Consider the following 23,014-nt stretch of genomic DNA (forward strand, 5'->3'; position numbering starts at 1 on the left):
TTTTTGTCCCTAATACATTTCCTTAATTTTTGTCCCTTGGGTCACCAGGTTACATAGTAAGGACAATATTTAAAAACACATATCGCGCTATTAACTCTAAAGGCGAGTCCACATTACTCGTTATGCTCGCGAGTAATGTGGACGATATGACAAGTCACGAGACAAACAAATTTTTAATTTAAAAACTATAGCCAATAAATTAAAATACGACTACAGCCTATACACACTACGAGTAAATATACGGATCCTCACGCGCCGAAGCCTGGCGAGCAACTGAAGTAGTGTGGACGAAGATTTACGAGCACAAGTAAAACCCAGACGAGTCTCCCGACGAGCACGAGCACCAGTAATGTGGACGCGCCTTTAGGGTTCTTTTAATATGGAATTTCCTCTCCCGTTTTCACGTAATGTCCTTTGGTGTTCTTTGTTTTACAATTAATTATGAAACAAAAAATCCTTTCGATATTTCCCAACAATCCTTTCATGGAGGAATCGATCCATTGCAAGGACTCTCTTACACAGGACAACATAACACACGACTAACTGAGGTTCTGTCCATATCACAAGGCACACAGTTTGCACATAATTTCTTTGCATCTTCGCAAAATCGAGGTAAATTTTGTTAATACAGATTTACTCAGAAAGTTGGAGCATTCTCTGACTTTGATTTGGTGGCTTCATCTCTGAGTCTTCATAATGTTAATACTTACGAGGATAGAAATGCCCCTTCTGGCCTCTTAATACAAAACCACATAAAAAACCATCCACCGAGACCTGAGTTTAAAATCTGCGGGCGAACAGAGAGACACGATCTCTCCTACATGAATTCAATTTATGCACGCCGGACAAAGAAAGCGTGACGTCACATTCATAACGGGATCGGGTTTCGACACTGCAGTTCGTTGCTCGAGTTTTCGAAATGTTTCAGAAATATGCATATTCAGCACCAAGTCCACTGAAACTCAAGCCAATGGAGTGCCTAACTGGATTATGGAAGCCATGTACTTACTAGCCCGCTCTATGATTCTCAAACAAAACTGACCTCCTTTACTACAGATTCACATTCTACCCTGTTACTTGCCTTATAGCTCCATCTATTCATTTTCAGCTCTCGTAAATCATTCTGTACATTTTCCAGACATTTACCTCCGAGCCTTCTCACATTTCTTCTATCTTCTGCTTTACTTTCAGGAATGTTCTTATCTGCTCTTGTTTGATCCGGTCTAATGACATGTACGTCAAAAAATTCCATGCTTTTTCTTTATTAACATCTGCCAGATCAAACATTTTATATAATTCCACCAGTTCTTTGTTGGTTCGTGCTACATGCCCTCCCATATCATCCTCCCTGACTTGATCATTCTAATTGTAACTGTCGGAGAAGTTTATGGAGGTAGGCCTAGGCCCACTGGGGCTGTAGTGCCAAGGGGAAAAAAAATTAACTGGCAGATATTACAAGTTATGAGCTCCCCATTATGCAGTTGTGTCATATCGTGTCTAGTATAGGCCTCATGCGAATGTACACTGCTTCGCCATGAAACTGGGTAGGCTATTTTGCAAAATTGGGTAGGTTTAGCCTTAATCGTTGTAACCGGAATAGCTCAGTCAGTATACCGACGGGCTACGGGCTGGACGACCGAGGGGTCGGGTTCCGAGTCCCGGTAGGGTCAAGAATTCTCCGTGTCGTCCAGACCGGCTCTGGGGTCCACCCAACCTCCTAGATAATGAGTACTGGGGGCTCTTTCCCGGGGGTAAAGCGGCCAGGTTGTGAAGCTGACCACTCCAACTAGTGCCGAGGTCAAGAAAACGTGGATCTATACAGCCACTCTCCCATACACCTTCATAGCGTAGTGTTTAATTAGTTAAGCACAGGGAGAACTTTACTTTTTTACCCTAAATCTTGTTCATTTCGTTCCCTTGTGTGTAGTGGTAAGCCCTTGTTCTTGGCCTTGATACTCAAGAACCAAATATTTTGTATTTTTAATATGATGATTTCTTTCCTCCAGATATTGTGGTGAGTGTGAATATTGTTACAGGAATGGTTGTGAACGGGTTTGTCAACGTGGTGATCACAACAATAGAGCGTCGGTTCGGGCTCCGGTCCTCGCAGTCGGGTCTGGTAGCCGGAGGCTATGACATCGCGTCCTTCCTGTGTCTCATTCCTGTCACATATCTGGGAGGCCGTCCTGGAGCCAGCAAACCCCGCTGGCTTGGCTGGGGGATCCTCGTCATGGGGATTGGATCGCTCATATTCACGTTCCCTCACTTCGCCGTCGGTCCGTACCGCGGCGCCACACATCATGCCAGTACCTGCAACGTCATCACAAACAGTTCCTCTGCAACGGTATTACGCACTAAGCGTTACCTCACTTCTTATCTGTTTATTTACTTTCTCAGTTAAATATTTACTGTCTTTCTTGCATATTTATTCATTTACAATGTCACGTAGAGGTCGCAGTTTTACCACAAAAACAGAATTTTAACTTTTGTCTTTTAATCTTTAGTTTATAATTTTAATCTTTATTTATTTAACTTTAAATTAAATTTTATTATCTAAGGATTTTCAGTTTTAAATTTTTGACCAAGACTTAATTCGCTTAGTGGGGGGTGGAGTCCAACTGGGTCCACTCGGCACGGCGGCAAATGATTGGCCTATTGTAGCCTTCCCCGGGTGTATATGATGATAGAGAATTGGTGGAATGAAGATTGGCAGGGGAAACCAAAATTACTCAGAGAAAACCCGCCCTAGCGCCAGTTTGTCCACCACAAATCCCACTTGATCAGAATTGGGATTGAACCTGGGCCGCCGCGGTGGGAAGCCAGCGACTAACCGCTTGAGCTATGGCTCGGCCTTTTACCAAGACTTAATATATTAATTTTTGGATTTAAATATTTCAAGACACGATAAGGACCCTTAGTTCAAGAATTAGTTGACAATTAATTGCAACTCAGCAGCTGAAACTGGAGCATTGTGCGCCTGTTGATGGCCCGGGATTAGGGTCGAAACCTGTTGCGTCTGTAAAAACAAAATAAAAACATATGTTGATAACAGTAATATCTTCTTTGTTTTTTAAATATAATACGTATTATTGTGTAGACTGCAGATCTTATATACTTTTGTGTATCTTATTGAGAAAATTATGTTTTATTGATGAATAAATTTTGCTATCATTTAAGTATCTTCAGTGTCTCAAATCGCGAAATAATTTTCATAAATATCTTGCATGCAAACGAAAATTGGAGACGATTATGAAATCTTCGATTATTACAAGTCTTTAACCGTAATAATTTTGATCAGTTCACCCCATTTAGACTGAAACCGTTTCGTGAATTTCACATGTATATAGAGGCAGAATTTGTTGGGCTGTGTAATGACATGACGACACGTGTTATATGCTTTGCTGTAGGGAGAATGTGCCGACAGCCAGCAAGGAGCCGAACATCATGCAAGTTACATGTGGCTATTCCTATTAGGGCAGCTGCTTCACGGCGCTGGGGCTTCGCCCCTATACACACTGGGCGTCACATTTATAGACGAGAACGTCTCCAAAAAGATGTCTTCCGTGTATCTAGGTGAGTGGGCTACAGAAGATAATATTAAAATATATCTTGGTACGTAACTTTAGGTTTCGTCTGCAGACATCTTATATTAAAATTGGTGGTAAAGTAAAAAATTAAAGCTATCCCTGTAACAGGCCGTGGAGGCCCATAGGTTTCTGAGACGTCGAGGCTCCCACATTTTCTCTACTATTGGTCCACAGATGACGGTGAGGATGTCAGCCTTACGCGCCGGCCGTCCTTTGCTCCCAAGAAAATTCCTGGTACTCATTTCTGTTTGAGGCTGAGTACAACCCAGGGCAATAGCACGGTTGGAAGGATTAGGTAAATTGAAAAAAATCCACCTTGTTGGGAATCGGACCCATGACCTTCCGGCTTGTAGCATAGTGCCTCAAGAAACTATGCCACCGCGATATCACCATAAGAATCATAATGTAAACAGATCCCCATTGTTTTAATTTTTGAACTTGTTTATGCAAAAGGGATAAAATAACTTCAAACTGTGTATACAAAATTCCGTTTTATTGAATCACGTTGCAAAAGAAGCAAAGGATATACGTAAAGCTACCTAAAAAAAATCGGTAACGAAAGCAAATACCAGCACAGCTTGCTACAGGGGATGTTAGCACATAACATTTTCATCTTCAGCCCCTAACCTTATTTTACACAAAAGTGCGTACACAACGTTCCCCATAATTAAAATCTGAAAATTTCCCTGAGGAACAATAAAATGATTATTATTTTATTTCTCCGTTCTTTTTTCTTTTTTGTTTCATTTTCGCTTCTTCCCCCCGGTGATGCGACCTGGTGGTAGAACAGGGAATTAAAACGAGCAGGAGTTCGGTACATTAAACAAAATTACGAACCTCTGGAAGCTCCTCAGATAATTCAAATTTCTTTATTAAGAAAAAAGAATATTCCCTCTTGAAATGGTCCTCAACCAGTGAGACTTGACCGTTGTCTGTGTGCTACACGAGGTATCGACAACAATAATAATCAATGGAAGGTCGCGGGTTCGAGTCCTGATGAGGTCATTGGAATTTTTCAATTGATCTAATCCTTCCAGCCCCTAACAGAAGTGAATGCCTGGAATCTTCCTGGGAGTAAAGGGCGGCCGGCGCGTAAGGCTGACAACTTTAACACCATCTGTGAGCCGATTGTCTAGAAAATTTGGGAGCCTCGACGGCTCAGAACTCTATGGGCCTTCACGGCCTGTTACAGGGATAGCTTTACTTAACCTCAGAGCCATCTATGAGCCAATTGTCTAGAAAATGTGGGAGCCTCGACATCTCACAACTCAATGGACCTCCACAGTCTGTTACAGGGATAGCTTTGTCTATTTCTTTATAATATTGAAATACATAGATGTAAATGTAAACTTACTGAGGAAAAGAGTTTTGCATTTATCACGGTGGCGTTACAGTGTCTTGAGAAAATTGCCAGCGGAACGCAACTTGCATAGTCGCGAGAATCTGTGATCCAATAGCATGAAGAATATTCTTCCTGCCTGTTTTACAAAACAGAGTTATGCTGTGTTTTAATCTATATTAACCGTAAAATAAAAATATCGTGGCTTACACTCGTAGACCTGTCGCTAAGCGGCGACTCTGTAAACATCGGCAGTCACTAGGTAACACATGGAACATACACGCAGCCAATAATGGAAAAACTGTGTTTTCTGTGTTGTCCGTGCCGAGATATTATAAGCAAGGAACAAAGTTAGAGCTTATTCAATTGTTATTCAGATCTGTACGGGAGACTGTGAAGAGAGGATTTGAGCCGGAGATTTAGGAATAGACATTGTTGGAGCCGTTACAAGGAAACGTCTAGTAACAGACTGAGACGAAGTGTTAAACGAGAAGGAAAATCCAAGTTTTCGCTTTAATTTTCGTGGGTACTTTATCCGAAGCTATGTTGTGAACATAAATAAATAATGATATTTATTTATGTTTTATTTACCGACGCTATCACTAAATAAGATTATATGGCGTCGAATGAGTAATGAAATATGAAATATATGGAAGGAAACAGAAGTGATTTAATAGAGTCACACTCTAGAGGTTATCCTTGGAAGAACTGATAAAACCCATGACAGCCTGAATCGAATGAAGCACGTCCTGAATACAATATACTTACTTACTTACTTACTTGTGGAGCTGAGCCCTCCTTGAGGAGCCGCCAATTCTACAGCTACTCAAAAACTTCCCAGCATTTTATGGAACCCGAAGGTTCATTGCCGTGTTCACAAGAGCCCCCCACCGGTCCCTATCCTGAGCCAGATCAATCCAATCAATTTTAATATTGTCCACCCACCTACTCCTTGGTCTCCCCAGTGGTCTCTTTCCTTCTGGTTTTCCCACCAATATCCTATATGCATTCCTCATATCCCCCATTCGTGCTACATGCCCTGCGAATACAATACACTGCTACATTGATTTCTTCGTCAGAGAATGCAACTGCACCCATATAATGATGAGGGTTAAGAGGGGGTGAGGGGGGTGATAGAGGCATCGTTCATCTTGTGGCCGGCAGTTACAGCGTCAGAGCCATTGTGGCTGATGTCATTGTTGCGGGCTCACTGCACGCAGCGAGGAGCCGTTGAGAATAATACAGCGCAGGCACACGCAATTGTTAAGTGAACCTTTCCCACGCATATGGTCCCAACAGAGTTTACATAACAATAGAAAAGTGACACAATATATTGACATATATATCATTACGAGGACAATCTCTACATGGATATTACCGCCTTTTGGAACACGACAGCCATGTAGATGGTTACAGAAATTTCGACGTAAAACCATCTGCTACACTGAAGATAGAAACAGTAATTTTCTTTGAAACATCCGTAACGTATTGTATTGGAGACTGGATTTATTGACACAGAACTCGGAACTACACCTAATTACAGCGCTGTTGCTGATCTACACCCTCTAAGCCTTTTCTAATCGAACTATATCTTAACCAGCCTTTACCTAGCAACGGCTTCTAGCAGTGGAGATTCTGCAGCTACCCGCGCTCATGTCCTCTTGTCACAGACTCCCGTGCAGAACTCTTTGTCAATCTCGGATGACAACTATCAACACCGGAACACTCAATCCAATCCTTTGCTGCAAATGCCAACGCTCTCCTTACCGTCTCTTCACAATTAATCCCTCAGTTAGTCTACGATCCTCGTTATATAGGCTTTGGGCGGACTCAACAGAAAACACCGTTTTTAGCAGTTCCTCTATCTTTACTTGCACATTCGTTGCCGCTGGAACGTGTTTACCGAGACTTGCCTAGTAATGGTCGTCTCCTCTGGTTCCACTATTTCGGCCTTCAGGTGTTATGTCACAGTATCATATCAAACGTCGTCAACCCAGAAGAAAATAATTAGTATATTATTACCAGGGCCGGATTTTGATGACATGTCATCTTTTTTCCTTATATCCTATGCGATGCTCTTAAATATATAAATCTCGGATATGAGCTGCTGGTTACAGAAATGTAAATTTTATAGGTAATCTTTTGTCATTCTTTTTTGACATTTTAAGTTTTAGGTCATTTTTTCATTTGGGGTGTAATTTTTGGACTTTTCAGGGTATTTCTCGTCATTTTTGGTCATTTTAGGGAATGTTTCTTCATATATTTTCTGAAATGTGAACAACATGGAAGCAAAGTGTTCTTTCTTTTCTCCTTTAGGTCATTTTTCTGCATTTTTCAGTCATTTTTTAAACATTTTCACGTCATCCAAATCCGGGCCCTGCATATTACATTTTTGGGTCATATTTTAGGTAATTTTTCTGGATTTCTTCGGTCATTTTTTAAATATTTTCAGGTCGTCAAAATCCGGGCCCTGATTATCACCATTGGGCCACGACTGTTTCCTTCCAGATCCTTTTCCAAAAATGTATTTATCATCCATCAATTCGGCCTTATATTCCATCTGCTATAAGCGTCGTTAAATACACTATTAAAACAAGACAGAGCTCCTCACAGTCATCACAGGGATAACCTCAAATTTCGTTTAAAATGTTGGTCTGAAGGTAACGCCCTACAACTGTGTTTTCTGGAGGTGCTCAGTTAGGTTCCCTCCTGGAACACCAGCCATCTTGAGACTTTTCGCTCTTTTCCTAATTCCCTCCAGAAAAATGCTGGGATAGTAACCAGATCCGGCCACTATTGCTTCTTTCCTAGTCGTTTCCACTTCGTCAGTCCTACTATAATCTCACGTTATACAGCGTTGTTAAATAACCAAAGGAATAAACAAATATTTGCCGCAATCTTACAAGAATTCTTAATATCAGGCTATTTGGGAGCGAGGGTAGCCCAGTCGATATAGTGACCAGCTGGACGACCGAGGAATATGAGTTCAATTCTCTTCTCCATAATGTCCAGCCCGGCTTCGATACCCACCCTATCCAATGGGTAATAGCTGATTTCCCCTGGGTTAAACCGGCCTGAGCTTTAAGCTAACTACTCATCTCTGATAATGAAGTGAAAATATTTTTAAACCATTCTCAACTTTTACGTATGTCGTCAAGGTTTGGTGTTTAATTAAACACTGGGAAAACTTTACATTATTTTTACCTCATCTCTTTTAGGAACAAATACTTTCCTCGGTAATTTGTCCATCCATTTCTTTTTCTATCTCATACAGGCGTTGTATACCCCTGAATTAGGGATGAATCTCTAGAACTCCATGACGCACGAACGTACGGCAATGTTTGACTACTGTTAAGCCCCACGAGATGGCAGCAGTATCCAGCACCACACTAATATCCGTTAGATGACTCTGTTCAGTTTATTGCGCTGGGTATCCCCCCCACGCGTGCAATGTATTAGACTTAACAATAATAACAACACGTGGTTCGGGTATCTGGAGAATTAGATTAATGGGCCACGTGGGATCTCTCCAAGCCCTCTATTTCCTCTTTCTTAATCTTCTTCTCTTATTCTTTCCCACCGCACGTCTCTTTACCATCACACTCCATACGAACACTCATGTAACAATACTAAATTCCACCTGATGGTACGTCACCCTCAGTTAGTGACGTCATCATTACATGGTTACTAGAAACTTGTAAAAGGTTATCAATTCCGCCCAGTGTGGCTGATAATTTTATCTTTCCTTTTAAATCTTTCATTCTTGTTTTTTCTCTCCTTTTAAATCGTTCATCCTTGTTCTTTCTCTCCTTTTAAATCTTTCATCCTTGTTCTTTCTCTCCTTTTAAATCTTTCATCCTTGTTTTTTCTCTCCTTTTAAATCCTTCTTCCTTGTTTTTCTCTCCTTCTAAATCTTTCATCCTTGTTCTTTCTCTCCTTTTAAATCTTTCATCCTTGTTTTTCTCTCCTTTTAAATTTTTCATCCTTGTTTTTTCTCTCCTTTTAAATCTTTCATCCTTGTTTTTCCTCTCCTTTTTAATCTTTCATTTATCAGTCACACTGGAGGGAGCTGATAATCCTTTATACTATTGCTAGTGTGACGGACCAGTATGAACCAAATTAAATTTACTAGATTCTATTTTCAACATACTTTCAATGTTCATACTCCGGTGAGAAATTCGAACTCACTGTTAAACATGAATTTTCCATATGATTGCATACACAAAGCATGACGAACATCGGTCCGTTGAGTATATGAACATTTATTGATATACTGTTGTAATAAATAATAAAAAGGTAAAATCTCCCCTGTGCTTAACTAATTAAGTACTACGCCACGAAGGCGTATGGGGAGTGGGTGTATAGATCCACATTTTCTTGACCTTGCACTAGTTGGAGGTGAGTGGTCAGCTTCATGCCCCGGTCGTTTTACCCCCAGGAAAGAGGTCACGGATATGAGGTTTGGTGAACCTTGAAATTTATGCCAGTCCTGAAGTCGAGCTTGCTGCTACTTCTGAGAAGCCATTACCTCCCCTTACTCCAAGCATAATGGTGAATAAGTTGTCCCTCTCTTTTCTGAGTATAGGTTTTAATAATCAATGTCATTTCTGTGTCACAGGGATCTACTACACGACAGCCATAGTTGGACCAGCACTCGGCTACGTTCTGGGAGGACAGTTGCTCGCAGTCTACACGGACTACCTCTCCGTAGACCCAACAGAGTAAGTACGGCGGGAGCTGTTTTTCGAACTTATCCATCTTTGTATCATTTATTGACCTTCTGTTAACCCTTTAAAGTACCATGATTAGTATACCATCTGCTGGCAAAGTTATTAATGTTGTTTTGGGCTTATTTTTCTGCCCCGAAAAATAGACATGGCATGTTCCTTCGAAACGTCGGTTGACTTTAAACAGACTACACTGTGGTATAACCCAGAGAATAGAATTATTTGTGACTCCCGTTGTGAGAACTTCAAATCTTGCTAGTGGGAAATATGTTCTTTATTGATTGCGGAAAGTTAAGAAAGGTTAATTTTACTCTGTGAGATTTCAGCTTCTTCCGTGGAGACCGTGAAGATTAGTCTTCCAGGATGTGACGTAGTTAGATGCCAGCGTTCTCAAAGAAATTACAGCTTCCAGACTTCTATTTCGAAAACTGGGGCAGCAAGCTCTTCTGGGTTGTGTTTATTGGTCACCTCTGTGGTCTAGTGGTCAGAGTTCCTGGATACAGATCCAGAGGTCCGGGTTCGATTCCCGGCGCTACCAGATTTTCTGAGAAGTAGTGGGTCTGGAACGGGGTCCACTCAGTCTCGTGAAGATAACTGAGGAGCTATTTCAAGGAAATAGAGGCTCCGGTCTAGAAAACCGAGATTAACGGCCGTGGGATTCGTTGCGCTGGCCACGCGACACCCTCTATCCGCTAAAGTTGGCACTAACTTCGCCGACAAGCGGCTGTCGCTCGGTCGGTATAGTTAACTTGGGGACTAAAACCACGGAGTTTGTTTCTGGGTTGTGTTTATTCACTTCTTTGTTTGTCTATTCCACGTTGCTGCCCCTAGCACAAAGTGTACAGCGTTCTAGTGGTACTACGATTAAGGGTTAGGAAGGAAGTTCTCCCAGCATTTTTCTGAGTGTTCTGAGGAGAATCACGAAAATATTGCCACGATAGTTTCTGTACCGGCCGAGATTCGAAGTGCGTACCCTTTTAAAACAAATCATAAATATTTCTGCCTGAGTTAACTGTCTCAGTTTCTGGGATATGACAACGTATAGTCCTGTAAGCAGATATCTAGATTTCGGAGTAAAATTTTGCCTCCATCTTCAATGTTGAAGCAGGTTTAGGTTCCGCTTAAATCAAATATTTTCTCGACACTACTTTTACCACCCCTAGCTGCACCTTACATCTGCTGTTCGACAATCGCTTGAAACATATTGGAACCTGTAATGTTTGATGTAATTTATGAACCCAACGGTAAGGTACAAATCATTTCTTTCGCCTCTCTTTTGTTCTGACATTCTCATGACGATATTTCATTTTCACTCGACATGCACAGGCTGTAACCCAGTTGAAATATGGCGACTCGTTTTCTGTGTTCGGGAAAGGAGCTTCAATCTCCCAAACTCTCCCATTCTCTCGTTTGTTTTATTTTTAAAGTGGTTTGACATATATAACTCTTCCTTGCGTGACCGGAATAATAAGTTGATGGGTGTGGGGTTTGGGGATGGGGTGTGCTTTGGAATCCATCTGCGAAGGAACCCGCGACTTCTTCCCGCCGTCAGTATAAATATGGTGACACTGAATGGAGTTTCTAATGCGGAACCCCCCCCCCCCTTGTTTTATTTTCACGGCCAATTCAGCACAGGAGGTGATAATTTAGTAGCAGCACACCGGCCAATAAGTATCTCATGTATATAATCTATTCACATATATACATACAAACGAAAAAGTTTGTTTAACCAGTAACAGTCGACAAGTGTCCAGTTCGAATCTCGGTCAGGAAGCAAACTGTTGTTACCGACGTTCTATGTAGTTTTTCTTCATGTAAATGCAGGGGAAATACCTTCAATTAGGCCAAGATTGCTTCAGAATGAGGCATATGCCTGAAGTCGTAGGATAAAACCGCAAAAATATAAAATATCGCGGAGGAGGTTCGAACCAGGCACCTCTCAAATATATCTACTGCGGTTAGTCGCTGGTTTCTCACAGCGGCGGCCAGGATTCGAGCCCGGGTCTGGTCAAGTGGGATTTGTGGTGGACAAATTGGCGCTGGGTGCAAGTTTTCTCCGAGTACTTCGGTTTCCCCTGCCAATCTTCATTCCAGCAGTTGCTCCACAGTCACCCTCACCTATCATCTGGGGCTGGTACAGTAGGCCAGAAGTGGCCGCAGTACAAGGGACTTAGTCCCACCCCACTAAGAATAATAATAACAAAATAAAAGTTGAAGTTGAGCTTATAGACACGAGAAGGACGGTTGGAGTTACACGGCCAAATCGAGAGATCGATGGTGAAGAGGTCAGGTCGACTGAGGGACGAGCGGAGTGACTGACGGACGAACACAAAGATAGACAGGCCGTGCCATAGATCGGGCGGTTATTCGCTGGCTTCCCACCGCGGCGGCCCGGGTTGGAGCCCAGCTCAGGTCATGTGGAATTTGTGGTGGACAAAATGGCACTGTGACAGGTTTCCTCCAAGTACTTCGGTTTCACCTGCTAATCCTTATTCCACTGACTGCTCCACACTCATTATCTGTCATCCGAGGCCGGTACAGTAGGCCGAACAGTGGCCGACGTACCAAGTGGACTAAGTCTCACCCCACCACAAGACACTAAATTAAAAGAACTAGATAGATAGATAGATAGATGGACAAGAATTTCCTTAATGGCCGACAACTTCATTTCTCACAAAAATCACATGAGTAAACAAACCCAGTTATTAACAGATTAGACGAAGTCATGTATGTAATGTCGTGAGCCTTCCCTGTCTCACTTGTCACGAAGTGTCAACCTTCCTCTGCCAATTTTTCGGATGACTTCCTTGTATGGTCAAGTCGAACAGCTGTCCCTCATTGATCCATCCGATGTGCTGCGTTATCTCAGTCACCATAGTGACATCTGATAGTGACCTCGGGAGTCTTAATGCGTTGTCACATAACGCTTCGTGGGCGGGCAAGTCGTTAGGTCGCTCGGGCTCAGTCAGAAGTTGCAGCTACCTGTAGAGGGGTCTGGCCGTGTGATTCTGCTGCCAGCTACCCAGAAAGTTTAATATCGCTGGACAGATGACACATAGGGGTAATCTTGAAGAAACACCCTCACTGCTGAATTATTCAAGAGCTCGTCTTTTGTCCTCGTCTTTACCTCAGCAGCACTCTCTTACGGCCTCCATCTGAACTACAACACAGTGATGCATAAACGATACAAGTTCAACATTGAATCACAGTTCTATTTACAGTAACACAACCCGAGGGCATGGTTTATTTCCTAGTTAGTATCAAGCCAACGGTTATACCATGTCCATCTTCAGGGTCGAAAAGAAGCCAAGTACAAGCAAGCGTCAAGTCTGCAGCCTGACACACGGCGTCACGTCCCAGAATACCGAGACGTAGTGGAACACTGATAAGCATTAGAAGAACTAGAAATAGAGGGAAGTGTACAGAGGGGAATTAGGTGGTTGTTTCGAGAGGAACAGAGATTGAGGTCCTGAGGGTGATGAACATGGAGGTCACCGTCTTCCGGGATGTCTCCGTGTAGTCTGGTACATACCAGACATCGACGCTGAAGCTATTCTAACCACCAATGTTTCGAAGGAACTTCCTGCATCTATCTTCAGGGTAAAAGAACTTTTCGGAGTAACCTCTTGTCTCCGGATAAAATATTTCTCTATTCTTAGCAAGTTCCTTTCCCCCGAAACATCGGTAAACATCTGCCGGAGTACAAGTTCCTATTCCTAGAAGAAAATGAACCTCAGATTACAAGCAGATGAGAAACGTGAGGAAGAAGTACAGGAGGAAATACCATACAGGAAAAAAAAGACACCGGAAATTGAAATTTGTATTTCGGGCTGTGGAAGCTCACGCAGTTACTGTAATCCGGGGTTTGCCGTACAGAATTGCGTTTTAATGGAATTTTATAGAACGCTGCCACCTGAAGTTAGGCCGCCATTTGCAATCGTCAAACTGTCAGTTGCAGTCAGTTCATTCTTGTAAGTGTAACAGTCCGTTTGGGGTCACGTTCCACAGTTGAAAGCACAGCGCTTAACGAGGGCCAGAGCTTTGGGGGGGGGGTAATTAAGAGAAGTGTCTAAATTCCTGCAGTGATTATTTGAAGTCTACCGATCACGGTGGCCGCGCAGTCTAAGGCATGAACTGTCTTCGCCCGCTCACTGGGATCGTGGGTTCGAATTCCACTCGAGGCATGGATGTCTGTGTACATTTAATCTGTGTTTATGCTGTTCTGTGTGTAGGTAGCGGCCTTGCGATGGACTGATCCCCCGTCCAAGGAGTCCTATCAACTGTGCAAAAAATAAAAAAGTAAGTAAAGGTATCCCTGAGCCGCCTCCGTAGTCTAGAGGTAACGTTCCCACCTCATGACTCGTAGTACGCGGGTTCAAATACCCGGCGGAGGTCGTCGAATTTTTAAGGGCGGAAAAATTCAGGGAACAAGTCCTCCGGGAGGGACTTTAAGCTGTGGGTCCCGTGTCGTAGCTTTACGGCACGTAAAAGAACCTCATATCTCCAAAGGAGGTCACTGAGCCAAATTGCGGACGTTTCCCGCCCAACAGCAGTCACTAATACATCCGGCAGATGGGGGAATCATTATAGATACCTCTCAGCTAGTAGAGCCGGTCTCGCTGGCTGGGCGGGACTGATGGTAAGCACCAGTACTGGTAGGATATAGAGACTGGTAGAAATCATAGAGGGAAGCACAATGGACCAATACAGGTCTAAGTGCATGGGGAAACCCACCCTCTCCAAAAAAGAAGAAAAAAAAAGGTATCCTGTAACAGGCCGTGGAGGCCCATGGGGTTGTGAGACGTCGAGGCTCCCACATTTTCTAGACAATCGGCTCACAGATGGCGGTAGGTTTGTCAGTCTTACGCGTCTGCCGCTCTTAACCCACAGGAAGATTCCTGGTACTCATTTCTGTTAGAGGCTGAGTCGACCCCAGGGCCATAATGCGGCTGGAAGGATTAGGTCAATTGAAAAAATCCAATGACATCGAGATTCGATCCCGCGACCTTCCGGCTTGTAGCACAGTGCCTCAACCGACTAGGCTACCGCGCGCCCCCAGCACGAACAAAGAAAGACAAAACAAAATATACAAACAAGAGACAAAAACAAGATCATACAATAACACTTGAATCAATGCGGTCACACCAAACCATTACGCGGAGAGAAAATGGCGGAAGACAATTCGTCTGAAATGGCATGTACGTAGCAACGGCTATACATGCTACAATGTAAATAATTTTCATTTGTTTGTGTAATAACAATAAACATGATTGTATTTCTTTTTCATTCTTATGCCTGTTGCTGTTTCGAGTTTTCGCCAAACTGATTATCACGTGACAGTGAACAGTTGAGGTGAATTTATTGCTTTTTATTATAAAGGAACATTCTGACTTCTGAATTGCGTCTTTGCTTCTCTTGTGCCAAAGGCTCCAATTAAGTACAAAATATATATTTTACGACGTTTTCTTTTTTTTACTTCCGTTTCTTCTTCATTTGTTTTTTTATTTCCTCTCATTCTTCCATATTTATTTATTTATTTATTTATTTATTTATTTATTTATTTATTTATTTATTTATTATCTTTACCTCCTTTCCCTTCCTTTTTCCTTCTTCCTTATTTTAGAAGCACCGCTTCCATTACGTCACTTATGTCTTAAAGATCCCACTGCCTTCTATTTATATACCTTTTACTTTCCATATATGAAACCGTCATCTGTTTCTCCCCTCTCATGTCCTTGTAGAAACTTATCCCCTAATCCCCACCCATTCAGGGTACTCCAGAACGTGTAAAGTACTCCCTACACCACCCTCTTCCTCCCTACCCCATCATTTATGAATACTAAAATGGTGGCCTCTAGGTTATGTTCACGTAAGTAGGAAGTGAAGCAGCGCGGAAAGATGGCGCTGTTCTCACATCGCGTTTCATCTTTTAAATTACAGGATTATGCTGTCTCCATTGCGACTTTACGGGATATTTAATAAGAGACGTCTAGAAGAGCTTGTTTTCAGAGAGGTCATTTACTCTTCTGCCGCGTTCTGTCTATATTCATGATAGATGATCCTTCGTCAGACATAAAGTAGTTTTGTGCACGTGAGATTCATAATTGCCATTACGTAATTTCAGGTTACCGTAGCAACGAATTGTCTAGAATTTACATGTTGTATGGAGATGCAAGCAATGAGCAATAATTTTTTTCTCCAGTGTATCGTGTCTATTCTGTGAGTATTGACATTATTTTAATATGTGAAGCGTAAAGGAGACATTTTGTTATTGTTTTGTGTACATTTTAGTTTATCATAACAAATTCACTTATAAATAAACAATTGAAAGCACGAGTTTATAGATGGTAAAAAAGGTTAACTTTTTAATCGGAGAATACTTAACTAGGCATACCTGAAGATGGCATAATTTTACCTAAGGGCGCAGCATGAATCTTGCTTTGTACTGGATAATTCAAATACATAATTTTGCTAGATGGTTTTATTAAGTTGACTTATGATTGGAAGTTGAGCTTTATTATAAGCGTAGGATTAATAAAGGGCTAATCCAAGGGGAAGTACAATAGATCATTGAAGGTCGCGGGTTCAAGTCCCGATGAGGTCATTGGATATTTTTTTCAATTGACCTAATCCATCCGGCCTCACTACGGCCCTGGGGTCGACTCAGCCTCTAACGGAAATGAGTACCAGAAATTAATTAAATAATTTTTCTGGGGAATAAAGCGCGGCCGGCGCGTAAGGCTGACAACCTTACCGCCATCTTTGAGGCGATTGTCTAGAAAATGTAGGAACCTCAACGTATCACATCCCTATGGGCTTTCACGGCCTGTTACAGGGGTAGCTTTAGTTTTTATTACTTTATGTAAGAAAAGCAAAAGGAGTAATTTTACTAATTATTAGCAGTGTACTGTCAGATCTACGTTAAGGGCTATATTAAGAATCGCGGAGTTACCGCTATTGTAGAATATGATGTTCATAAGAATGTGCTACAGAAGGCCGGATGGGCATTGCCTAGGCCTTTTTGTATTTACAATACTTCCTTTATACAATAGAAAATTGTCTAGATAGCAGACGCAGAGGCTGGTCTCAGTAGTCAAAATGGCGACCGTGCTTAAGGATCATACTATCGAAGAACAGATTTCTGTTGGCAAAAGAATTGAGTGCAAAAGATATTCATAAAGAAATGTCTCATGTTTACAGTGGGAAGTGCTTCGTACAGGACACAAAGGGGAATGCTGTTGGTGTGGCGGAGACAGGACTAGGGTCTGTTTGACTGGCAAAGTTTAGTAGTGAGTTCCGACCCAGACCTTGCATTAGAGAGCGGAGGGGTAGACAAAGAGGGGGGAAGTATGAAAGACGAGTTTAAACAAACAGATTGGACGCATCACTTTGCAGGGATGAGGCTTGGGGGTTGGTAAATGTGAATATGATTATAGTCTAATGGAGGTGAAGTTATGCTTCTACACGTTTTGTGGAAAGGGGGTTGGGTCATATTTTGGTAAAACGATTACTGCATTTCAAATGAGGGATTATGAAAGCAAAACCAGTTAATGTGGGGTCGACAAGAAGATGCATGAAGATCGATCCTATAATCAAATACGAGATTTCTCAACTGCATTAAACAGGCTGCTCTAGAAATGTTAGACATCTACTAGAGATGTTCAAGGTTCGAGTTTCGGTAGGGCATAGCTTATCATGTGATTTTCATTGTTTTCCTCAGTTTCTCCACAAAAATCTCCTGTTATTCCCTCTACTAGACCAAGACGGCCTTTTTCCAAATTCTTTCCTATTCGTTGTCGACTCATCCTCTAACAGAAATGAGTATCAAGAATCTTCCTGGGGGTAAAGGGCGGCCGGAGCGTAAGGCTGACAACCTCATCGCCAACTGTGAGCCGAATATCTAGAGAAAATGTGGGAGCCTCGACGTCTCACAACGTTATGCGCCTCCACGGCCTGTTACAAAGATAACTTTACCTTTTTTTATACCGAAAACTTCGTTAAATATACCACGAAAAAGAAAACTCTGAACTGCGCATGCTTCGTTTCAGACTGGGACTCACACCAAACAGCAATGTGTGGGTTGGCGCCTGGTGGATAGGCTTCCTGCTTGCCGCCATCATGTGTACAATACTCGCTGTGCCACTGCTAGCATTTCCCCCTGCGCTTCCAGGTAAGCTAACAAGTTTCCGTGACGCATTTCAAGGTTCCTATGCGTCGAACGTATTTCGAGCCCCAAGCAAAACGTCGAACACGGATCCAGTACGTATTGGCCCTACCAAAAATTGCACTGTAATAATTAGGCAATTTTCTTGGAATTTAACGAAAATTAGAGGGACATGCACATGTAAAGGCAAATCCTTTACTTCCACCCATTATACTGGTTACAATTGATGGGACTTCTACTAACTATTTATGTTTTAAGGTGAATAAACGTTAAAAAGATAAAGTTGTTCCTATGCTTAACTAATTAAGCACTACGCAATGAAGGAGTATGCGGGAGTGGCTGTATAGATCCACATTCTCTTGATCTGTGTACTATTTCAAGGAGTAGTCAGCTTCAAGCCTTTACCCCTCGGAAAATATTCCCGGGTAACCACCCATTGGATACAATGCCGAGTCGGTCCTGTGGCCAGTCTGGGTGATATAGAGGAGGGAAAATTTATGTCCTCACCGGGACTCGAACACCGAGCCTGAGGTCATCCAGCCCGTAGCCAGTCGCCATAGCGACTGAGCTATCCAGGCTCTTATTTTCATTATTTAGACTTCTAAAATTTCCTCTTTCTTTTTATCTTTCCCACCTCCCCAATTGTTCCCATGTAACTGTGTGGAAGTCTCATAGTTCCTTGTGTTCAGGTGCGGCGGCGCTGCGAGCTGAGAGGGTGTCGGAGGCTCACGGGAACAGCAAGACTGAGGCCTTCACGAAGATCAGGGAACTCCCTCGCGCGCTGGGCAGCCTCATCGTCAATCCAACCTTCTTCTTCCTGAACCTCGCGGGTGCGAGCGAGGGGCTCCTGATCGCGGGGTTCGCTGCCTTCTTACCGAAACTAATAGAGAACCAGTTCAGCGTGAATGCGAGCTGGGCTGCTCTGCTTATGGGTACGGCTCACTACTTCCTTTCTTCTGTCTTCACTGTTTGTCGCTAGGCAACAGCTCTCAACAATGGTTATTCCTCAATGAATCTTAACAACGGAAATTCTTCAGCTTACCCGCTGATTAACACTCTCTAACTGAACTGTAGCGCCAGTTGACTTCAAGTTAACTCCTCGGCACCGACCACGCAGAAAACACAGACCTTCTATTGTTGTAGAAGTGTGTTTACCACATATAAAACACCGTTCTTCTCTTGTGCTCGTTTGTGTTGTGGGCGTTACCTAGCAACGGCAGGGCTTAGCAAAGATTTTATGCGTCACAATATGGAGCTTGGGCAATAGAGCAGAGACGGGAGCTCTGGCCTCTAGTCTTGTCAGTGTACTGAGTAAACTATCTCATTTCCCCATGTACTACATTGTGGCTATGAAGAGGGGGAACTGACTGAAGCCTCTGAAGAAGACCAGGGTCCACACAGGACTGTCGGGCCAGTGGCGATGATGATGATGGTTATAAGAGGCCTTGGCTCGAAATAGGTTTCTGGGAGCGACAAGCTGTAGCATAGCAACCATGGGGAACTTTAGTGGTGGATGTGGACGCGATAAGAGCACTTCTTCTTTATTTGGCTTGATGCTATCGCGTGGACTTCATTTTGTTCTGACCCTCGTATAAAAGAAGGGACGGGAAATCCCCATCTTACCGTCTCCCCGTCTATAGCTTGCCTGAGTCTTCTGCTCAAACAGCAAATTCTAATTTCACTTGTATTTCCTTGTATCTAATTTCATCTGCTTTGGTTTCTCCTTTCTTTTCCCTTTCTAACCTTATTTCTTCATTCCTTCTATTATCCGTTTATCCATCTTCCCTTACTTTTCTTCCTCTTAAAGTGTTTCAGATCTATGGTTAGACTGAGGATAATTATGTGTGACTATAGACGGGGTTTGGATTGGTGAATGGATTTATTGACCACTTTAACAAAAGACTTAGAACTGCAATCAATTACAGAGCCACCGATAGCCTCCGCAATTCACAAATCACCGCAGTATTTGCTAAGTTTTTCCAGCCTGCTGTGTCATCACCAGCCGTCCCTTAGCAACGGCTGCCAACAGTGTACATTCTTCACGCTCCGAGATCCTCTCTTCACAGCCTACCTTGCAGAACTATCAATTGACAACTTACTATAAGCGTGCTACCTAAGTTATCACAGTCATTAATTGTGAGCTGTTATAATTAGTTGTAATTGTAATAGAAGTGCCAATAAATCCAATCATCCAATCCACAACCCGTTACTATTTGTCACGGAACCCCGGACACGTGACATATTTACATTTAAGGGCCCGAAAATAAGGCTATCACTTTTTCTACGAAATATAAAAAAAAAAGACTCGCTTTATATTCGAGCTAATACAGAACTTACAACAAGGCCTCTCTTGATGATTGTGTAGGTCTGGTGACAGTGCCTGCCGGAGGCGGCGGGACCTTCCTAGGAGGCTACCTGGTGAAACGCCTTAGTCTCCACTGCGCTGGAATCATCAAGTTCTGTGTGGTCGCCACTTTGATTGGCGTCACTTTCACCACCTGCTTCTTCTTGTCTTGCCCTAACCTCGCGTTCGCCGGCGTAACGAAACCCTACAGGAACAGCAGGTCAGTACACACCGGCCACCCGCACAGCACTTGACCGATACTCTCACGCGCACTGCCCAAAAGCACGTGGCAATGAATCCCAGGAAATGAAACAATAAATATTGATTAATAATTTACTTTTGGGGGTATCATTCACAGTCCTGTTTTTATTCAAAACTACATTTCGGGGACTGGATTCTGTCTCCGTCCTCAGGAAAAAAAAAATCTGCCCAGTTGGGCCCTCTCTCCGGTCACCAGAAGCATCAAAAGGTAAGATACATAAATGAAATACAATAGAAACCATCTGCGGGTGTTAATACAATAATGTTTAAACACCACATGCATGACATCCTGCACATATGACCTTGAATAACGCCTACAATTATTGTAATGTCAAGGAGGATGAGATGGGCAGGGTCTGTAGCACGAATGGTGGAGAGGAGGAATGAATCTAGGTTATAAGTGGGAAAGCCTGAAGGAAAGAGACCACTGGGAAGACCAAGACGTAGGTGCGTGGACAATATTAAAATGGATGTTAGGGAAATAGGATGGGATTGTATGGATTGGATTAATCTGGCTCAGGATAGGGACCAGTGGAGGGCTCTTGTGAACACGGTAATGAACCTTCGGGTTCCATAAAATGCTGGGAAGTTCCTGAGTAGCTGCACACTTGGCAGCTTCTCAAGAAGCACTCAGCTCCATGAGTGAGTGAGTGAGTGAGTGAGTGAGTGAGTGAGTGAGTGAGTGAGTAATTCCTGTCTCACCAATATTAGGAAATGTCAGTAAATTATGGTCACATATTTACTTTAATTTAGGTGAGAATTTTAGTGAAGATCGTAGATGCCAACATGCACAATTGTACGGGCTGGAAAGGTTGCCAACCGTGAAGCTTGTCAGTGCTAACTCTAAAAGGACAGGTCCCAATTTCATGGTTTGTGGATTCTCACTTCGATGTGGAGCCCGCCTCTCTCTGTTGCAGCAGATTCACGGATTGTGGTTTGCGTGTTGGACAATAAACTTGCTACTCACTAAAACCAGATACGAAACCGAGTAAATGATAAAGTTCTAAGCTACCCGTTGACGTAATTCTTCCGCTATTTTTGTTTTCAACGCTGATACCTGAAACAGTTATTCATTATTGACCAGATATTAAACAAAATGGTTGGGGTTACAGTATAATGTGATAATCACTTCTTTTCGTGTAGGATTAGAAAACTGTTCATTTAAATTTCGTTTATTTAACAATTGTGATACTTCCGGGCAGAACTGGTGATGATAATATTCGTGACATCTGACGGTATAACTGTGGTTCTCTCCTGTCGGTACTGATGCACATAAATTGTGTTCGCTCCTTCCAATGTTAGTGCAAATAGCTATGGTTTTCTCTTGTCAGTATAGGAACACAGAGCTATGATTCCCTCCTGCCAATATATAGGAGCATAGAACTATGATTCCCTCCTGCCAATACAGGAGCACAGAACTATGATTTCCTCCTGCCAATACAGGAGGACAGAACTATGATTCCCTCCTGCCAATATATAGGAGCACAGTACTATGATTCTATCCTGCCAATATATAGGAGCATAGTACTATGATTCTCTCCTGCCAATACGAGTATATAGGAGCACAGGACTATGACTCTCTCCTGCCAATACAGGAGCACGTAACTATGATCCTCTCCTGCCAGTATAGGAGCACAGAACTATGATTCTCTCCTGTCAATATATAGGAGCACAGTACTATGATTCTCTCCTGCCAGTATAGGAGTACATAACTGTCATTCTCTCCTGCCAATGTAGGAGCATGTAAATATGATTCTCTCCTGCCAATATAGGAGCATGTACTTGTGATTCTTTCCCGTCAGTATAGGGAAAGGCAACTATGATCCTGTCCTCTCAGCGTTAGTTCACGTAAATGTGATTCTCTTCTGCTAGCACTGATGGACATGACTGTGATTCTCTTTGCACTGTTTTACTGCAGCAGTAGTTCGAGGTATTCCCTGGACAGCTCCTGCAACGCGGATTGCGGATGCAGTAGAACACAGTTTGACCCCATCTGCGGACTAGATGACGTCATGTATTATTCTCCCTGTTACGCGGGTTGCACGCAAGAGATATCGCTTCGAGATACAAAAGTAAGCAGTTACAATTTTGTCACCTGCATTTACAGGTATCCACCAATTTTTGAGACATCTGAATTCCCAAAATCAGCCCAATTATTTTGTTACACATTTGGTTTAGCTTTCTTTGAATTTTGTTATTGTAAAATACGTAATTATCGGAGTTTTTATTATATATATATATATAGTTATAGAGCACGAGATGTGAGTTTAATATTATTGCTTTCCAGGGCTTTATGAATGTCTCCGTTTTCAATTCAGTACGGTAATAAAAACTAAACTCCGTGGCCTTAGTCCCCAAGAGAACTATACCGACAGAGCGACCTCCGCTCTTCGGTGAAATTAGTACCAAATTTAGCGGATAGAGGGTGTCGTGTTGTCAGAGCAACGAATTCCGATGGCCATTAATTTCGGTTTTCTAGACCGGAGCCGCTACTTTTCCATTCAAACAACTCCTCAATTATCCTCACGAGGCTGAATGGACCCTGTTCCAGACCCACTACTTCTCAGAAAATCTGATAGCACCGGGAATAAA

General features: G+C 42.6%; 1 protein-coding gene across 2 annotated transcripts in view; it reads left to right on the forward strand.

Annotated features, from left to right (window-relative positions):
• Positions 1-23,014, forward strand: part of LOC111869469 (solute carrier organic anion transporter family member 4A1) — a 90,805-nt gene that overhangs the window by 63,301 nt on the left and 4,490 nt on the right. The window contains exons 4-10 of one of the 2 annotated variants that reach the window (XM_023861037.2): positions 2,037-2,344; positions 3,408-3,573; positions 9,545-9,647; positions 17,702-17,823; positions 18,507-18,749; positions 20,183-20,381; positions 22,341-22,494. In XM_023861037.2, the coding sequence (XP_023716805.1) occupies positions 2,037-2,344; positions 3,408-3,573; positions 9,545-9,647; positions 17,702-17,823; positions 18,507-18,749; positions 20,183-20,381; positions 22,341-22,494 (1,295 nt within the window). The remainder of the gene's footprint in view (positions 1-2,036; positions 2,345-3,407; positions 3,574-9,544; positions 9,648-17,701; positions 17,824-18,506; positions 18,750-20,182; positions 20,382-22,340; positions 22,495-23,014) is intronic. The other variant, XM_023861038.2, reaches the window with a different exon arrangement.

This window comes from Cryptotermes secundus, unplaced genomic scaffold (assembly GCF_002891405.2).
Source record: "Cryptotermes secundus unplaced genomic scaffold, Csec_1.0 scaffold1771, whole genome shotgun sequence".
NCBI lineage: Eukaryota > Metazoa > Arthropoda > Insecta > Blattodea > Kalotermitidae > Cryptotermes > Cryptotermes secundus.